Source organism: Pristiophorus japonicus, chromosome 22 (genome assembly GCF_044704955.1).
Source record: "Pristiophorus japonicus isolate sPriJap1 chromosome 22, sPriJap1.hap1, whole genome shotgun sequence".
Taxonomy (NCBI): domain Eukaryota; kingdom Metazoa; phylum Chordata; class Chondrichthyes; family Pristiophoridae; genus Pristiophorus; species Pristiophorus japonicus.
Window position 1 is genome coordinate 65,493,403 of NC_091998.1, and position 21,107 is coordinate 65,514,509.

The following is a 21,107-nucleotide window of genomic DNA, read 5'->3' on the forward strand; positions in this document are numbered from 1 at the left end:
TTCAATACGCTCTCCCACTCAATGCCCTGGGTTCAGTCACATTCTTTACTCTTCCAAGACTTGTTCCACCTACAATATCATATTGAAGGGACACACTAAAGATTCCTATCTCCTGACCCATAAACCGTCAGACTGTCAGCTAAGAGCCAATCTCTTGGGGGATTCAACTTCAAGATTAAACATTGTTCTAGGCAGGACCTTGTGACTCATTAGAAGTTGGATCCAGAAGAGAAAGAAGCAATTACTTTCCGATTCATCCATTCGGTAGCGTCAAGACTGAACCACACCACCAAACATCCACTTGGAATGTCCAATTGGACAGGACGGTGCGATTCTAGTCACCTGCCACCAGGTGTCACTGCTGCCCCACCACCAGGTGTCACTGCTGCCCCACCACCAGGTGTCACTGCTGCCCCACCACCACCAGGTGTCACTGCTGTCCCACCACCAGGTGTCACTGCTGCCCCACCACCAGGTGTCACTGCTGCCCCACCACCACCAGGTGTCACTGCTGCCCCACCACCAGGTGTCACTGCTGCCCCACCGCCAGGTGTCACTGCTGCCCCACCGCCACCCACCACCAGGTGTCACTGCTGCCCCACCACCAGGTGTCACTGCTGCCCCACCACCACCAGGTGTCACTGCTGTCCCACCACCAGGTGTCACTGCTGCCCCACCACCACCAGGTGTCACTGCTGCCCCACCACCACCAGGTGTCACTGCTGCCCCACCACCACCAGGTGTCACTGCTGTCCCACCACCAGGTGTCACTGCTGCCCCACCACCAGGTGTCACTGCTGCCCCACCACCACCAGGTGTCACTGCTGTCCCACCACCAGGTGTCACTGCTGCCCCACCACCAGGTGTCACTGCTGCCCCACCGCCACCAGGTGTCACTGCTGCCCCACCACCACCAGGTGTCACTGCTGCCCCACCACCTCCGTTCTTGGGGCTCAAATCCAGTCTCGGGAACCCTGAAAACTTTGGCCATGTGCGAACTTCCCATTTTCCGATCCGACATCCATCGGGAACTGGAAATGACAAACATCCGAGGGGGGGGGATCTATTGGGGAGAAAAGGGGCGCATGCAAATGGAAAAAGAAGGAATCGCTTCTGCATCCTTTACTGCCAAGTTACTCACTGTGCTCTCAGGCAAAACATGGCTGGGCCACATGAAATACACAAGTCTTTTTTGATCCGCCTTCAGATTTCTATTTTCTATTTATATAATATATATATATAATTTTATATATATATATATGTATATGTATATTGTGGCACTAATTCAGTCCCACTGTGCCACGGAGTTAAAACGTCATTATCTTCTTCACATCCACGATCAACCTGAGACGACAAGGATGAGGTCCATATCCATAATCGGTCCAGTGGAACTGCGGCCGACTTTGCGCAGACGGTGTCAGGTGACTGTGGGCGCCTGGGGGGCGTTGGACGTGGCGTTGTTAGAATTCACGTGAGGCACGAGGTTGGAGTTTGCATTGCTTGTGCTGATGGTGTACCCGTGGGGCTGCAGCGGGAACAGAAACAGCACGACATTATTAAATCTTAAAACTGAGAGAAAGACTTGCATTTATATAGCACCTTTCACGACCACCAGACGTCCCAAAGCGCTTTACAGCCAATGAAGTACTTTTTGGAGTGTAGTCACTGTTGTAATGTGGGAAACGCGGCAGCCAATTTTCGCACAGCAAGCTCCCACACACAGCAATGTGATAATGACCAGATAATCTGTTTTAGTGATAAATATTGGCCCCAGGACACCGGGGATAACTCCCCTGCTCTTCTTCAAAATAGTGCCATGAGATAATTTACATCCACCTGAAAGAGCACCTCAACCAAAAAACAGCACCTCCGACAGTGCGGCACTCCCCCAGCACTGCACTGCGAGTGTCAGCCTAGATCTTTCTGACTCAGAGGCGAGAGTGCTGCCCACTGAGCCACGGCTGACATCTGAACTGACTTTGTGACCTGCAACACCTCAACCTGCCGACAGACAAGTTCTCCCCCAGGTAACTGTGCTGGCGTACAGCGATCGGCACGCTGGTTTGTCCCCGTGTGGGAGAGCCTCGGTGAGGGGCCACCATCCCAAACCAAAAGCAAAGGATAACAAGAAGGTTAACTCTAGAAGGCGAGGTGAATCAAAGAGTCGGACCCCTAGTGAGGTTTTAAAGGCAGGAGCTCTGGGAGACTGAAGGAAGTGAAGAGTCAAGTCAGTGTTGGAGGCGGTGTCCCGGGGATTCCAACTCACGCTTGATTGGACATTTGCAGTTTGAGCGGGAAAACTAAGACCAAAGTTTCACAATTTTACAACCAGGCGCTGAATGAGAGTGAATGCATTAAATGTGACACTTTTCAAGTCAAGTGCTTTCAGAATTGCTTGCACTGGTTCGATTTGAAGGAGATGGCACTTTGTAAGTAAAACTGAGATGAGAAACAACTTCTTCTCTCAGAGGGTTGTAAATCTGTGGAATTCGCTGCCTCAGAGAGCTGTGGAAGCCGGGACATTGAATAAATTTAAGGCAGAGATAGACAGTTTCTTAAACGATACGGCGATAAGGGGGCGGGCAGGAAAGTGGACCTGAGTCCATGATCGGATCAGCCATGATCGTATTAAATGGCGGAACAGGCTCAAGGGATTGTATGGCCTACTCCTGCTCCTATTTCTTATGTTTATTATAATAGCAAGAGAAATAGGCATCTATTTTGTTTTAAGACCTTTACAATGAATAACCCAATGTGACATCATTTGGGAATTTCTGAGACTGGATTTTTGGTTAAGGTCATTTCGGGGCAGTAATGGCAGTGGGGCGGTAATTATAGCGCCCGGGAACCGTTTGCGCCTCACTCAGTAAAATTCATCCGCTGGGCCCTGAGTGTGGGACGGAGTGCTAAGGGAGGCGTTGTATACCTCTCCTCGGGCAAAAATCCCGAGCTAAAGGGTCTGCCTTGGAGCGCCATGAGAGAGGCTTCTGTGACAAAAAAAATCACAACTAGAAACACAGCAAACACTCTCAACATTTTAAAGCCCCCACAATAATCGACATCGCAAAAATAAAACAAAACGTAACAATCAAACGTTCCTCGTTCACCAATTCCATCGCTCAGCAACGCTGGGACAGCTCTGACCGTCTGGTTACCCACGGCGCACTAGGGGGCGCTACAGGGTCAGCGCACACGAATTTCACCGCTCCCGGGCGCTACTGCTCCGCGTCCCCGTAAAACCGGAAACTAATTTCGGGGCACTGAAAGCTGGCCGCCCGCCCGGAAAGCATTTCCTGCGCCCTCTGGGGCGCGAACAGAGGTGGCAACATAACGAAAACCCAGTCCCTTGTGTTTAGTTTGAGTGTAGAGCAAGACTCCGTCATTTGGCAGTGAACAGAATCGTCTATGCCACAGGGTTTTTTCCCCTGAACTTGCGATGTCTTAGCGCTGCAAGTGGACTCTCCAGGTAAGATGGCTGGACGGTGTTCCACACGGGAACCCAGAGATGTGGACTGGGGGGGGAGGGGGAACGGGACACCTTTGGCGATTCACCCTTCTGCTTCCCGCTGGGGGGAAGGTACCTGTGACTGTGTTGATTTGTCCCCAGAAGTCTGATGTCTGTGGTCAAGAGGGAGGATTCAGTCTTAAAAAGAGGCAGATGACAGGATTTCAGTCAGGTTCACCGAGGGGATCCCCTTGTGGAACTGGATCCCAACGCCCCTGGAGCTGGATCAGGTACACTGATCCATCTGGGAGTGGCCGCCCAGGGGACTCAATCACACTCTGAGCCAGCTGAGACCAGCAATGTGAATGTGCCCACGGCTCTCCCGTTATCTCTGCCCCGTGGGGATGGCGTCTGACTTGTATTCCGCCATTGGTCACTGCACGCTAGCGATCGCTGGTGACCGATGTAGACACCCCGTGCACCATAGCGCTACTTGTGGGCGGTCCAGGGGCCAGCGGCCTGCCCAGCACTGCTCCAGCTCCAGGCGGATTGGCATCCATCTCCACAGGAGAAATCCCTCGGTGAATCTGACTGAAATCTTGCCACCTGCCTCCTTCTAAAAAAAGAAAGACTTGCATTTATATAGCACCTTTCACAACCACCGGACATCTCAAAGCGCTTGACAGCCAATGAAGTAATTTTGGAATGTAGTAATGTGGGAAACACGGCAGCCAATTTGCGCACAGCAAGCTCCCACAAACAGCAATGTGATAATGACCAGATAATCTGTTTTTTGTTATGTTGATTGAGGGATAAATATTGACCCCAGGACAACTCCCCTGCCATGGAATCTTTTACATCCACCTGAGAGAGCAGGCAGGGCCTCGGTTTAAGATCTCATCCGAAATACGGCACCTCCGACAGTGCAGCACTCCCTCAGCACTGCAATATCAGCCTGGACTTTTTGTATTCAAGTAATTGGGGTGGTACTTGAACCCACAACCTTCTGACTCAGAGGCGAGAGTGCTGCCCACTGAGCCACAGCTTACACAGTGTTCTAAGTGCTGTGACACTAAATCCTTCCCACCCCCTGAAGGGTGAATTGCTAAAGGTCTCTGCCTAGTTCACAGCTCTGGGTTTCCACTGCTGTACACCATCTTGCTTGGACAGTCCACTTGTGCGGGGAGCAGCAGGCAAGCACAAGACCAGGCTGGGCTGCGATTCCCCACATGGGTGAATAGCTCACCGCCAATCACGGTCCGGGCTTGTGCACTGGTTGGCTGAGGTTCTTTGGGAACTGTGCCCTCCTGAAGGTTATAAGAACATAAGAAATAGGAGCAGGAGTTTGCAGTACGCCCCCTCGAGCCTGCTCCGCCATTCAATAAGATCATGGCTGATCTGACCTTGGCCTCAACTCCACTTCCCTGCCCGCTCCCCATAACCCTCGAGACTCCTGTAGTTCAAGAATCTGTCTATCTCCACCTTAAATATATTCAATGACCCAGCCTCCACAGCTCTCTGGGGCAGAGAATTCCACAGATTCACGACCCTCTGAGAGAAGAAATTCCTTCTCATCTCCATTTTAAATGGGCGGCCCCTTATTCTGAAACTATGCCCCCTAGTTCTAGATTTCCCCACGAGGGGAAACATCCTCTCTGCATCTCCCCTGTCCAGCCCCCTCAGAATTTTATAGGTTTCAAGAAGATCACCTCTCATTCTTCTAAACTCAATAAGCCCAACCTGCTCAACCTTTCTTCAAACGTAAACGTCTTCATCCCAGGAATCAACCTCGTGAACCGTCTCTGAACTGCCTTCAATACAAGTATATCCTTCCTTAAATACAGAGTTCAAAACTGTACGCAGTACTCCAGGTGTGGTCTCACCAACACTCTGTACAGCTGTAGCAGGAGTCCATGCATTCAAGCGGGGGGGGGGTCAGGAGAAGAGGGACCAAGCCGTTTGGATTTTCCAGCTCAATTGGTTCCATGCACGAGATGCGTCTGAAACCCCCTCGCTCCAACCTTCACACCCAGACCCCCTCGCTCCACTCCGTCACACCCAGACCCCCTCGCTCTAACCTTCACACCCAGACCCCCTCGCTCCACTCCGTCACACCCAGACCCCCTCGCTCCAACCTTCACACCCAGACCCCTCGCTCCACTCCGTCACACCCAGACCCCCTCGCTCCACTCCGTCACACCCAGACTCCCTCGCTCCACTCCGTCACACCCAGACCCCCTCACTCTAACCTTCACACCCAGACCCCCTCGCTCCAACCTTCACACCCAGACTCCCTCGCTCCAACCTTCACACCCAGACCCCCTCGCTTCACTCCGTCACACCCAGACCCCCTCGCTCCACTCCGTCACACCCAGACCCCCTCGCTCCACTCCGTCACACCCAGACTCCCTCACTCTAACCTTCACACCCAGACCCCTCGCTTCACTCCGTCACACCCAGACCCCCTCGCTCCAACCTTCACACCCAGACCCCCTCACTCTAACCTTCACACCCAGACCCCTCGCTTCACTCCGTCACACCCAGACCCCCTCGCTCCAACCTTCACACCCAGACCCCCTCGCTCTAACCTTCACACCCAGACCCCCTCGCTCCAACCTTCACACCCAGACCCCCTCGCTCCAACCTTCACACCCAGACCCCCTCGCTCCAACCTTCACACCCAGACCCCCTCGCTCCAACCTTCACACCCAGACCCCCTCGCTCCAACCTTCACACCCAGACCCCCTCGTTCACTCCGTCACACCCAGACCCCCTCACTCCAACCTTCACACCCAGACCCCCTCGCTCCACTCCGTCACACCCAGACCCCTCGCTCCACTCCGTCACACCCAGACCCCCTCGCTCCAACCTTCACACCCAGACCCCCTCGCTCACTCCGTCACACCCAGACCCCCTCGCTCTAACCTTCACACCCAGACCCCCTCGCTCTAACCTTCACACGCAGACCCCCTCACTCTAACCTTCACACCCAGACCCCTCGCTTCACTCCGTCACACCCAGACCCCCTCGCTCCAACCTTCACACCCAGATCCCCTCACTCCAACCTTCACACCCAGACCCCCTCGCTCCAACCTTCACACCCAGACCCCCTCGCTTCACTCCGTCACACCCAGACCCCCTCGCTCCAACCTTCACACCCAGATCCCCTCGCTCCAACCTTCACACCCAGACCCCCTCGCTCCAACCTTCACACCCAGACCCCCTCGCTCCAACCTTCACACCCAGACCCCCTCGCTCCAACCTTCACACCCAGACCCCCTCGCTCCAACCTTCACACCCAGACTCCCTCGCTCCAACCTTCACACCCAGACCCCCTCACTCTAACCTTCACACCCAGACCCCTCGCTTCACTCCGTCACACCCAGACCCCCTCGCTCCACTCCGTCACACCCAGACCCCCTCACTCCAACCTTCACACCCAGACCCCCTCACTCCAACCTTCACACCCAGACCCCCTCGCTCCAACCTTCACACCCAGATCCCCTCGCTCCAACCTTCACACCCAGACCCCCTCGCTCCAACCTTCACACCCAGACCCCCTCGCTCTAACCTTCACACCCAGACCCCCTCGCTCCAACCTTCACACCCAGACCTCCTCGCTCCAACCTTCACACCCAGACCCCCTCGCTCTAACCTTCACACCCAGACCCCCTCGCTCCAACCTTCACACCCAGACCCCCTCGCTCCAACCTTCACACCCAGACCCCCTCGCTCTAACCTTCACACCCAGACTCCCTCGCTCTAACCTTCACACCCAGACCCCCTCGCTCCACTCCGTCACACCCAGACCCCCTCGCTCCAACCTTCACACCCAGACCTCCTCGCTCTAACCTTCACACCCAGACCCCCTCGCTCCAACCTTCACACCCAGACCCCCTCGCTCCAACCTTCACACCCAGACCCCCTCGCTGCAACCTTCACACCCAGACCCCCTCGCTCCACTCCGTCACACCCAGACCCCCTCGCTCCAACCTTCACACCCAGACCCCCTCGCTCTAACCTTCACACCCAGACCCCCTCGCTCTAACCTTCACACCCAGACCCCCTCGCTCCAACCTTCACACCTAGACCCCCTCGCTCCAACCTTCACACCCAGACCCCCTCGCTCTAACCTTCACACCCAGACCCCCTCGCTCTAACCTTCACACCCAGACCCCCTCGCTCCAACCTTCCCACCCAGACCCCCTCGCTCCAACCTTCACACCCAGACCCCCTCGCTCCAACCTTCCCACCCAGACCCCCTCGCTCCAACCTTCACACCCAGACCCCCTCGCTTCACTCCGTCACACCCAGACCCCCTCACTCCAACCTTCACACCCAGACCCCCTCGCTCCAACCTTCACACCCAGACCCCCGCGCTCTAACCTTCACACCCAGACCCCCTCGCTCCAACCTTCACACCCAGACCCCCTCGTTCCACTCCGTCACACCCAGACCCCCTCGCTTCACTCCGTCACACCCAGACCCCCTCGCTCCAACCTTCACACCCAGACCCCCTCGCTCTAACCTTCACACCCAGACCCCTCGCTTCACTCCGTCACACCCAGACCCCCTCACTCCACTCCGTCACACCCAGACCCCCTCGCTCCACTCCGTCACACCCAGACCCCCTCGCTCCAACCTTCACACCCAGACCCCCTCGCTCTAACCTTCACACCCAGACCCCTCGCATCACTCCGTCACACCCAGACCCCCTCGCTCCACTCCGTCACACCCAGACCCCCTCACTCCAACCTTCACACCCAGACCCCCTCGCTCTAACCTTCATACCCAGACCCCCTCGCTCCAACCTTCACACCCAGACCCCCTCGCTCCAACCTTCACACCCAGACTCCCTCGCTCTAACCTTCACACCCAGACCCCCTCGCTCCACTCCGTCACACCCAGACCCCCGCGCTCCAACCTTCACACCCAGACCCCCTCGCTCCACTCCGTCACACCCAGACCCCCTCGCTCCACTCCGTCACACCCAGACCCCCTCACTCTAACCTTCACACCCAGACCCCTCGCTTCACTCCGTCACACCCAGACCCCCTCGCTCCAACCTTCACACCCAGACCCCCTCGCTCCAACCTTCACACCCAGACCCCCTCGCTCTAACCTTCACACCCAGACCCCCTCGCTCCAACCTTCACACCCAGACCCCCTCGCTCCAACCTTCACACCCAGACCCCCTCGCTCCAACCTTCACACCCAGACCCCCTCGCTGCAACCTTCACACCCAGACCCCCTCGCTTCACTCCGTCACACCCAGACCCCCTCGCTCTAACCTTCACACCCAGACTCCCTCGCTCTAACCTTCACACCCAGACCCCCTCGCTCTAACCTTCACACCCAGACCCCCTCGCTCCAACCTTCACACCCAGACCCCCTCGCTCTAACCTTCACACCCAGACCCCCTCGCTTCACTCCGTCACACCCAGACCCCCTCACTCCAACCTTCACACCCAGATCCCCTCGTTCCACTCCGTCACACCCAGACCCCCTCGTTCCACTCCGTCACACCCAGACCCCCTCGCTCCAACCTTCACACCCAGACCCCCTCGCTCCAACCTTCACACCCAGACCCCTCGCTCCAATCCGTCACACCCAGACCCCCTCGCTCCAACCTTCACACCCAGACCCCCGCGCTCCAACCTTCACACCCAGACCCCCTCGCTCCAATCCGTCACACCCAGACCCCCTCGCTCCAACCTTCACACCCAGACCCCCGCGCTCCAACCTTCACACCCAGACCCCCTCGCTCCAATCCGTCACACCCAGACCCCCTCGCTCCAACCTTCACACCCAGACCCCTCGCTCTAACCTTCACACCCAGACCCCCTCGCTTCACTCCGTCACACCCAGACCCCCTCACTCCAACCTTCACACCCAGACCCCCTCGTTCCACTCCGTCACACCCAGACCCCCTCGTTCCACTCCGTCACACCCAGACCCCCTCGCTCCAACCTTCACACCCAGACCCCCTCGCTCCAACCTTCACACCCAGACCCCTCGCTCCAATCCGTCACACCCAGACCCCCTCGCTCCAACCTTCACACCCAGACCCCCGCGCTCCAACCTTCACACCCAGACCCCCTCGCTCCAACCTTCACACCCAGACCCCCGCGCTCCAACCTTCACACCCAGACCCCTCGCTCCAATCCGTCACACCCAGACCCCCTCGCTCCAACCTTCACACCCAGACCCCCTCGCTCCAACCTTCACACCCAGACCCCCTCGCTCCAACCTTCACACCCAGACCCCTCGCTCTAACCTTCACACCCAGACCCCCTCGCTCCAACCTTCACACCCAGACCCCCTCGCTCCACTCCGTCACACCCAGACCCCCTCGCTCCACTCCGTCACACCCAGACCCCCTCGCTCCAACCTTCACACCCAGACCCCCTCGCTCCAACCTTCACACCCAGACCCCCTCACTCTAACCTTCACACCCAGACCCCTCGCTTCACTCCGTCACACCCAGACCCCCTCGCTCCACTCCGTCACACCCAGACCCCCTCGCTCCAACCTTCACACCCAGACCCCCTCGCTGCAACCTTCACACCCAGACCCCCTCGCTCCAACCTTCACACCCAGACCCCCTCGCTCCAACCTTCACACCCAGACCCCCTCGCTCCAACCTTCACACCCAGACCCCCTCGCTGCAACCTTCACACCCAGACCCCCTCGCTCCAACCTTCACACCCAGACCCCCTCGCTCCAACCTTCACACCCAGACCCCCTCGCTTCACTCCGTCACACCCAGACCCCCTCGCTCCAACCTTCACACCCAGACCCCCTCGCTGCAACCTTCACACCCAGACCCCCTCGCTCCAACCTTCACACCCAGACCCCCTCGCTCCAACCTTCACACCCAGACCCCCTCTCTCCACTCCGTCACACCCAGACCCCCTCGCTCTAACCTTCACACCCAGACCCCCTCGCTCTAACCTTCACACCCAGACCCCCTCGCTCTAACCTTCACACCCAGACCCCTCGCTCTAACCTTCACACCCAGACCCCTCGCTTCACTCCGTCACACCCAGACCCCCTCGCTCCAACCTTCACACCCAGACCCCTCGCTCCAACCTTCACACCCAGACCCCCTCGCTCCACTCCATCACACCCAGACCCCCTCGCTCTAACCTTCACACCCAGACCCCCTCGCTCCACTCCGTCACACCCAGACCCCCTCGTTCTAACCTTCACACCCAGACCCCTCGCTCCAACCTTCACACCCAGACCCCCTCGCTTCACTCCGTCACACCCAGACCCCCTCGTTCTAACCTTCAGACGCAGACCCCCTCGCTCTACTCCGTCACACCCAGACCCCCTCGTTCTAACCTTCAGACGCAGACCCCCTCGTTCTAACCTTCACACCCAGACCCCTCGCTCCAACCTTCACACCCAGACCCCCTCGTTCCACTCCGTCACACCCAGACCCCCTCGCTCCAACCTTCACACCCAGACCCCCTCGCTCCAACCTTCACATCCAGACTCCCTCGCTCTAACCTTCACACCCAGACCCCCTCGCTTCACTCCGTCACACCCAGACCCCCTCGCTCCAACCTTCACACCCGGACCCCCTCGCTCCAACCTTCACACCCAGACCCCCTCGCTCCACTCCGTCACACCCAGACCCCTCGCTCCACTCCGTCACACCCAGACCCCCTCGCTCTAACCTTCATACCCAGACCCCCTCGCTCTAACATTCACACCCAGACCCCCTCGCTCCAACCTTCACACCCAGACCCCCTCGCTCTAACCTTCACACCCAGACCCCCTCGCTCTAACCTTCACACCCGGACCCCCTCGCTCCACTCTGTCACACCCAGACCCCCTCGCTCTAACCTTCACACCCAGACCCCCTCGCTCCAACCTTCACACCCGGACCCCCTCGCTCCACTCTGTCACACCCAGACCCCCTCGCTCCAACCTTCACACCCGGACCTGCTCAGAACTGCTCAAAAGCAGCTACAAATGTACCTAGTGATCAACAAGCCAAAACCAGCATGTTCCTGAATGCACAGGGCTGTCGAGAATGTAACAAGATTTCACCCAATTTTTACTTCTGTTGAGAGACCAAAAAGGGGGACAGAACCTTACATGCCGTCGGAAGATCCGGTCTAGCAGGCTCCTTTTTGGCGGCTCTGGAAGCTGGTTCCAATCCAGATCCGGAGATCGGGTCCCGTTTGGTCCAAATACATTCAGCTCCTTGAAGCATTCCGTCTCAATCATCTGCACAAACAGTGAGGAGAAAATCAGGATTTATACCTGGCTGTTCTCTGTCCCTGATGCTGCCAATTTATCTAAAAAGAAAGGTTTGCATTTATATAGTGCCTTTCACAACCACCGGACATCCCAAAGCGCTTTACAGCCAATGAAGTACTTTTGGAGTGCAGTCACTGTTGTAATGTGAGAGACGTGACATCAAAAATTAATTTCTCATGAGAAAGAGTTACAGAAATATTAAATATTAATTAGTACAGAAGGCCATTCGGCCTATCGTGCCAGTGCTGGCTCTGTGATAGAGCTGTCCCGCTAGACCCACTCCCCCATCGCCGGCAAATGGTTTGTTTTCAAGCACACGAAACTAACAAGGAGTTACACGAGTTTCAGTCCAACTTTACAAGGCCTGATCCTTTCGTTAGGAAGCCAGCCCTAAATACGTCAGGTTTATTTGTCAATGCCAATAACCTCAAGCAGCAGTGTATACTACACGGACAAGACAAATACCGAGTGTGGTGAGAATGTGGAACGCGCTATCACACGGGGTGATTGAAGCAGGGAGCATTGATTCATTTCAGGGGAGGCTTGACGTACACGAGAGAGAAAGGATGAGAAAGAAAGACTTGCATTTATATAGCGCCTTTCATGACCGCCGGACGTCTCAAAGTGCTTTACAGCCAATGAAGTACTTTTGGAGTGTAGTCACTGTTGTAATGTGGGAAACGCAGCAGCCAATTTGCGCACAGCAAGCTCCCACAAACAGCAATGTGATAATGACCAGATAATCTGTTTTAGTGATGTTGATTGAGGGATAAATATTGGCCCCAGGACACCGGGGATAACTCCTCTACTCTTCTTCGAAATAGTGCCATGGGATTTTTTACATCCACCTGAGAGGGCAGACGGGGCCTCGGTTTAATGTCTCATCCGAAAGTCGGCACCTCCGACAGTGCAGCACTCCCACAGCACTGCACTGGAGTGTCAGCCTAGATTTATGTGTCCATATTTAAGGCGGAGATAGACAGATCTTTGAGCAATAAAGGAGTAAAGGGTTATGTGGAGCGGGTGGGGAAGTGGAGCTGAGCCCAAGATCAGATCAGCCATGATCTTATTGAATGGCAGAGCAGGCTCGAGGGGCTGAATGGCCGACTCCTGCTCCTATTTTTTATATAAGTCCCTGGAGTGGGATTTGAATCCATAACCTTCTGACTCAGAAGTGAGAGCGCTACCCACAGAGCCACAGCTGACGTATATGGAGGATATAGGGATATGGGGGCAGGACGGGAAGAGATCATTCAAGCACGAGGAGGCTTGTGTGGAGGTAGGTGTATTGGTTAGGTCATTGGACCAGTAATTCTAAGGTCATCCCGAAATCCCGACCATAACGCAAGGTCACAGACTTGAAACGTTAACTCGGTGTCTCTCTGCACAGATGCTGCCTGACCTGCTGAGTGTTTCCAGCATTTGCTGATTGTATTTCAGATTTCCAGCAGTATTTAGCTTTTTGTAATAATCCTGAGAGCGTGCATTCAAACCCCCAGCATGGCAGTTTGAGAATTTGAATTCAGTTTTTTTTAAATCTGGAAATTAAAAGCTGGGATCAGTATAAGTGACGGTAATATATTCACCTGTGAGGATGTTCAAAGGTTTGTCGATCTGTTGAAGGACTTGGCCTGAAGGGTGTTGCACGGAGCAGTCCCGTGCAATCGGTTTTTAAGTCTCTTCACGGACTCCCAGGCCGTCTGTAATTTCTGCGGTCTGGAGGAGTCCGTGTTCCACGTGTACGTTCAGTGTGTGAGGTTGCAGCCCCTCTTCCAATATTTGAAGGGGCTGCTCCTCAAATTCTGGTTGCACTTCAGTCCCACACTCCTGATCTTTGGGCACCCTGTGCGGAGGGGAGCGGGCAGGTCCGAGGGCCTCCTCGTAGAGCTGCTCCTGGGCCTGGCCAAGGGGGCCATCAGCCGGTCCAGGCAGCGGGCGGTCGAGGGGGTCGTTCAGCCCAACTGCCTGCCTCTCTTCTGCGGTTACATCCGAGCCAGGTTGTCCCTGGAGATGGAGCGCGCGGTGTCCACTGGTACGCTCGCGGCCTTCCGCGAGAGGTGGGCGCTGGAGGGACTGGAGTGAATCATCACCCCCGGCAACCAAATTTTAATTTGATTCTTGAATGTTAAAAGTTTAACTTGATTACATTTGTTGGTTTTAGTGTCCCTTTAATAAGGAGGCACTTGATTTATAATTTCAACAAAAATAGTTGTAGAGCTGTTGAGTGGGAGTGGCTTAGCCAGTCACGTGATGTTCACAAGACTCAATAAAACCCCAGCCAGTTGGGTTTGGGGGATCCACGATGGGGCAGGTGGTTGTGAGCCTGTTGAATGAACTAGTAATGTGTAGTATGATTGTTAAACCTTTGCTAATAAACCAACTAGTTTCTTAATAGCAATGTGTTGCTATAAATTCTTAAGCAAAGAACCCCTGAAGCAAATACATTACAGTGAGCATGAAGCTGTCAGATTGCCGTAAAAACCCAACTGGTTCACAAATGTCCTGCAGGGAAGGAAATCTGTCGCCCTTACCTAGTCTGGGCCTACACGTGACTCCAGGCTCGCACCAATGTGATTGACTCTGAATTGCCATCTGACTTGGCCCAGCGAGCCACTCAGTTGGATCACCACCATCTCGGGGCAACTAGGAATGGGCAATAAATGCCAGACTTGCTGGCGATGCCCACAGCCCGAGATAGAGAGCTCCTGGGCCAAGTGGCCTGTTTCTGGCACGTACATTCTAAAGTCCCAGACTTGTGCCAGTAAAATGACCTAGATTGAGGTGATGCTGATTTAACTATCTTAAACAAACAATTTTTAAAACTCATTAATTTCAGGCGTGATAAGCGTGAGTCAACACCGTCGAGATAAAACCTTAGAACCAACTGCAGAGTCACAGCCGGAGAGAATTCATTTATTTTTTCAACGCTGATCAGACTGCTGTACACTTTGCACATTTCTGGCCCATCAGGTTAGTAATGACAGGAGGCATTGTCTTGGTGCTTTCAGATGACTTGCCTCCGTTGTTTTATATAGTATCACAGAACGGTTCCAGCACGGAAAGTGGCCATTCGGCCCCTCGAGCCCGTGCCGGCTCTCAACCAGTCCCACTCCCCCACCCTTTCCCCGTAGCCCTGTAAGTAATTTTCCTGCGGGCACTTATCCAACTCCCGTTTGAAAGCCGCGATTGAGTCTGCCTCCACCACCCTCTCAGGCAGCGCATTCCAGATCCTAACCACTCGCTGCGTAAAATAGTTTATTCTTACGTCGCCTTTGGCTCTTCTGCCAATCACCTTAAATCTGTGCCTTCTGGTTCCCGACCCTTCCACCAATGGGAACAGTTTCTCTCTCTATCTACTCTGTCCAGACCCCTCATGATTTTGAACACCTCGATCAAATCTCCTCTCGACCTTCTTTGCTCCAAGGAGAACAACCCCAGCTTCTCCAGTCTATCCACGTCACTGAAGTCCCTCATCCCTGGAACCATTCTCGTAAATCTTTTCTGCTCCCTCTCTAAGGCCTTCACATCCTTCCTAAAGTGTGGTGCCCAGAATTGGACACAATACTCCAGTTGGGGCTGAACCAGTGTTTTATACAGGTCCATCATAACCTCCACACTTTTGTACTCTATACCTCTATTCATGATTTTAATGGCGACGTTGTCTCATTTGAAATGAGCACATTCACACCTCCATTACAACAGGCCATGTTACATAGTCTTGTCACATGTCATTTCCTGCCCACATCGGTCGCTTGATCCCATGGAAAAGATTAATTTCTGTGTACGGAGTCAGAGGGGCGGGGGGAGGGTGAGGAAAACAGGCTCGTGAAGCAGTGATTTGCAGGAAGGGGCACAGGAAGCGGGACTTTGTGCTGCCAGGTAGATAGGCTGACTGTCTCCTATCTGGAGTTAGTGACCTCTTGCATTTGGGAGGGTAAATGGTATGTTGGCGTTTATTGCAAGGGGTTGGAGTACAAGAGTAAGGAAGTCTTGCTGCAATTGTACAGGGCCTTGGTGAGACCACACCTGGAGCACTGTGCACAGTTTTGGTCTCCTTATCTAAGGAGGGTCATACTTGGCTTAGAGGTGGTACAACGAAGGTTCACTAGATTGATTCGTGGGATGATAGGGTTGTCCTATGAGGAGAGATTGAATAGATCGGGCCCATATTTTCTGGAAGTTAGAAGAATGAGAGGTGATCTTATTGAAACATACAAGATTCTGAGGGGGATTGACAGGGTAGATGCTGAGAGGATGTTTCCCCTGGGCTGGAGAGTCTAGAACCAGGGGGTACAGTCTCAGGATAAGGGGTCGGCCATTTAACACTGAGATGAGGAGGAATTTCTTCACTCAGAGGGTGGTGAATCTTTGGAATTCTCTGCCCCAGGGGGCTGTGGGTGCTCAGTTGTTGAATATATTCAAGACAGAGATCGATAGATTTTTGGAATCCAGGGATCAAGAGAGATGGGGAGCGGGTGGGAAAGTGGAGTTGAGATCGAAGATCAGCCGTGATCTTATTGAATGGTGGAGCAGGCTCGAGGGGCCATAGGGCCTACTCCTGCTCCTAGTTCTTATGTCACGATCACGGTCAGTTGTCATCTTTCCCCGGGAACTTGAAGCTCTCCATCGTGGAGAATGCAGATTCTCTCCCCGCCCCGCCCAGTGCTTGGTGAGAACGGGATCTCGAGCAGGAGTGTGTAAACCAAAGCACGTATTGGTGTGTTTGCTGCAGCATGGTCGGACTGTGAAAGGAGCTGGCAAAAATGATGCAGGCAAAGTGTACACTGCGGTGCAGGGTTCAAATAACACAAGGCATGGGTTGGAAACTAGGAAGTATGGGGTAAGCAGTCAAGTCAGGAGGAGGGAGTCTTCTGCCCAAAGATTTATGGAGCTGTTGAGTAAGTTCCTGGGGATTACCCACTGAAGCAGACAATGCTCATTAAGCAAAGGGACAGTTTAGATGGTGTGAAATGAAAACAGAAAGTGCTGGAAATCTCAGCGGGTCAGGCAGTATCTGTGGAGAGAGACACAGAGTTAACGTTTCAGATCTGTGACCCTTTATCAGAACTGGAAAAGTTTGAGATGTAGCAGGTTCTTAATGAAGTGCAGGGGCAGTGAAAGGGCCGGCGGGGGGAGGGTAGGATAGAAGGCAGTAGAGATTAAGAGACGAAAGGGATGATGGGCCGGCTTGAGATGGTAATGGCACAAGTTAGGAAACAAAAGATGAGTCTAGAGAGGGTGTGATGGCAGAATCATCACCAGCTGCCCTGGGAAACAGAGAAATAAAAAGTCTTGTAAAAAAAAAAGGGACAAAAATATGGACAGAGATTATGGTCTGAAATTGTTGACTCAAAGTCGAGTCCAGAAGGCTGTCAGGTGGTGTGTTGACCTATGAAGGTGCGATAAGCTTATTGGGCCTTGTAATGTATATACCTGAGGGTATGCTCACAGGTTTGTAGAGTTGTTGAGTTGGGAGTGGCTTAGCCATGTGATGTTCATGAGACTCAATAAAACCCCAGCCAGTTGGGTTCGGGGGATCCACGATGAGGCAGGTGGTTGTGAGCCTGGTGGATGAACTGGTAATGTGTAGTGTGATTGTTAAACCTTTGCTAATAAACCAACTCGTTTTTAATAGCAATGTGTTGCTATGGATTCTTAAGCAAGAACCCATGAAGCAAATACATTACAGGCCTCACAGCCAATCCCTGCCCCTGCCAATTCTTATATTCTTTAACTTCCTCAGTCACAGGCTAACTGTCTCATTATCCACATTGCAAGTGATAGTTTGCCTCTTACCTCGTTTTGCCAAGGGATTGGAACGCTGCCTGTCGAGAATTTCACATAGAAATCATTGTCAGTTTGGTCCAGATAAACCCCTTTCACTGTGGAGAACTGTTCAATGTCCAGCACATCTTTGCAGTAAACAGCTCGAGGCTATAGGTTAACAATAAACACACAACACAAGCGTTAAAAAGCCAACAGTCACATTGGGAAAGGCAGCCATGTTTGCAAATGACTGGGACAAAAGCCATGTTTCATCACAATCACAACTGAAGCTATGTACATGGGACATGTCGCTCTATCACAGCATCCCAGCACCAATTTTTGCACCAGAATTATATAGGCCAAAGGTAATTAAAAAATTACCGTCCTAGTCCTGAACATTTCACACAAGGAGGCCATCAATCAATGAGTGAATCTAGAATTAGGGGGCACAGTCTCAGAATAAGGGGCCGCCCATTTAAAACGGAGATGAGGAGGAATTTCTTCTCTCAGAGGGTTGTGAATCTTTGGAATTCTCTGCCCCAGAGAGCTGTGGAGACTGGGTCTTTGAATATATTTAAGGTGGAGATAGACAGATTTTTGAACGATAAGGGAGACAAGGGTTATGGGGAGCGGGCAGGGAAGTGGAGTTGAGGCCAGGATCAGATCAGCCATGATCTTATTGAATGGCGGAGCAGGCTCGAGGGGCCGATAACCAGGTAATCAAACCCACAAGCCGACATCGATGAGGGTTCGAGATCTGATCGTCCTTGACATTAAGTAGCAGCCTCAACATGTCCAACTCCCAGTCAATAATTTAAATGCAAATTATAGGAACATAGGAATTTCTAGACGAGAAAAGACCTAGGTCCATCCAGTTTGTCTGGTAGTGGCATGATGCAACGATCATGGAGCTGTTGACTAATTGCAGCAATCAATTAGTCTACAACAGACCCAGACAGGAGTGGCGGAGAGCTTTGGGGTCCACAGGATCCAAATCAACTCTCCTTCCAAGCATGTGACACTGACCAAATGTCATGTCTCAAATTATGTAATCTTTTCCAAAATATGTTCCTCTGAAATACATTGATCTCATTTGCATTAAATTGAGTCAACTGCTTCCAGCGTCTCCCTGGTAGACTGTTCCATAGACTGAGCGCACTCTCACTTAAATATTGTTTCCACAGATTGGTTTTGAAGTTACCCTTTTTCTGATTCCACTGCATACACATTCCACTCTGCTCTTGGTAACATTAATTTTTGTTTTATTTATTCACGCGATGTGGGTGTCGCTAGCAAAGCCAGCATTTATTGCCCATCCCCAGCAGTTTTGATGCAACTGAGTGGCATTTCAGAGTCAACCACATTGCTGTGGGTCTGGAGTCACATATCGGCCAGACCGGGTAAGGGCGGCAGATTTCCTTCCCTAAAGGACATCAGTGAACCAGATGGGTTTTTACAACAATCCAGTATTTTCATGGTTCACTATTACTGATACTAGCTTTTTATTCTAGATTTATTTAATTAACTGAATTTTAATTCCGGGGTTTGAAGTCATGTTGCTGGATCATTAGTCCAGACCTCTGGATTATTGGTCCAGTAACACACCGTACCCCATTCTAGTACACATGACCCTGAATGATTCTGAGCTGCTAAAGCCCGACAGCAGGACTGAAACAAAGACTTGCATTTATATAGCACCTTTCATTGTGCGAGGCCCCTTGGGGAAGAGTGACCATAATATGGTGGAATTCTGCATTAGGATGGAGAATGAAACAGTTAATTCAGAGACCATGGTCCAGAACTTAAAGAAGGGTAACTTTGAAGGTATGAGGCATGAATTGGCTAAGATAGATTGGCTAATGATACTTAAGGGGTTGACTGTGGATGGGCAATGGCAGACATTTAGAGACCGCATGGATGAATTACAACAATTGTACATTCCTGTCTGGCGTAAAAATAAAAAAGGGAAGGTGGCTCAACCGTGGCTATCTAGGGAAATCAAGGATAGTATTAAAGCCAAGGAAATGGCATACAAATTGGCCAGAAATAGCAGCGATCCTGGGGACTGGGAGAAATTTAGAACTCAGCAGAGGAGGACAAAGGGTTTGATTAGGGCAGGGAAAATGGAGTACGAGAAGAAGCTTGCAGGGAACATTAAGGCGGATTGCAAAAGTTTCTATAGGTATGTAAAGAGAAAAAGGTTAGTAAAGACAAACGTAGGTCCCCTGCAGTCAGAATCAGGGGAAGTCATAACGGGGAACAAAGAAATGGCAGACCAATTGAACAAGTACTTTGGTTCAGTATTCACTAAGGAGGACACAAACAACCTTCCGGATATAAAAGTGGTCAGAGGGTCTATTAAGGAGGAGGAACTGAGGGAAATCTTTATTAGTCGGGAAATTGTGTTGGGGAAATTGATGGGATTGAAGGCCGATAAATCCCCAGGGCCTGATGGACTGCATCCCAGAGTACTTAAGGAGGTGGCCTTGGAAATAGCGGATGCATTGACAGTCATTTTCCAACATTCCATTAACTCTGGATCAGTTCCTATCGAGTGGAGGGTAGCCAATGTAACCCCACTTTTTAAAAAAGGAGGGAGAGAGAAAGCAGGGAATTATAGACCGGTCAGCCTGACCTCAGTAGTGGGTAAAATGATGGAATCAATTATTAAGGATGTCATAGCAGCGCATTTGGAAAATGGTGACATGATAGGTCCAAGTCAGCATGGATTTGTGAAAGGGAGATCATGCTTGACAAATCTTCTGGAATTTTTTGAGGATGTTTCCAATAAAGTGGACAAAGGAGTACCAGTTGATGTGGTATATTTGGACTTTCAGAAGGCTTTCGACAAGGTCCCACACAGGAGATTAATGTGCAAAGTTAAAGCACATGGGATTGGGGGTAGTGTGCTGACGTGGATTGAGAACTGGTTGTCAGACAGGAAGCAAAGAGTAGGAGTAAATGGGTACTTTTCGGAATGGCAGGCAGTGACTAGTGGGGTACCGCAGGGTTCTGTGCTGGGGCCCCAGCTGTTTACATTGTACATTAATGATTTAGACGAGGGGATTAAATGTAGTATCTCCAAATTTGCGGATGACACTAAGTTGGGTGGCAGTGTGAGCTGCGAGGAGGATGCTATGAGGCTACAGAGTGACTTGGATAGGTTAGGTGAGTGGGCAAATGCGTGGCAGATGAAGTATAATGTGGATAAATGTGAGGTTATCCACTTTGGTGGTAAAAACAGAGAGACAGACTATTATCTGAATGGTGACAGATTAGGAAAAGGGAAGGTGCAACGAGACCTGGGTGTCATGGTACATCAGTCATTGAAGGTTGGCATGCAGGTACAGCAGGCGGTTAAGAAAGCAAATGGCATGTTGGCCTTCATAGCGAGGGGATTTGAGTACAGGGGCAGGGAGGTGTTGCTACAGTTGTACAGGGCCTTGGTGAGGCCACACCTGGAGTATTGTGTACAGTTTTGGTCTCCTAACTTGAGGAAGGACATACTTGCTATTGAGGGAGTGCAACGAAGATTCACCAGACTGATTCCCGGGATGGTGGGACTGACCTATCAAGAAAGACTGGATCAACTGGGCTTGTATTCACTGGAGTTCAGAAGAGT

The 21,107-nt window shown here is 52.5% G+C and overlaps 1 protein-coding gene across 3 annotated transcripts in view; it reads right to left on the reverse strand.

Moving 5' to 3' along the window:
- Positions 1-801: 801 nt before the first annotated feature.
- grk5l (G protein-coupled receptor kinase 5 like) overlaps positions 802-21,107 on the reverse strand; it is a 275,766-nt gene continuing 255,460 nt past the window's right edge. For 2 of the 3 annotated variants that reach the window (XM_070866320.1, XM_070866318.1), the window contains 3 exons: positions 17,516-17,653; positions 11,555-11,686; positions 802-1,525 (listed from right to left, as the gene is read on the reverse strand). In XM_070866320.1, coding sequence (XP_070722421.1) covers positions 1,418-1,525; positions 11,555-11,686; positions 17,516-17,653 — 378 coding nt within the window. In that variant the 3' untranslated portion in view covers positions 802-1,417. Of the gene's footprint in view, positions 1,526-11,549; positions 11,687-17,515; positions 17,654-21,107 lie in introns of all 3 variants that reach the window. The other variant, XM_070866319.1, reaches the window with a different exon arrangement.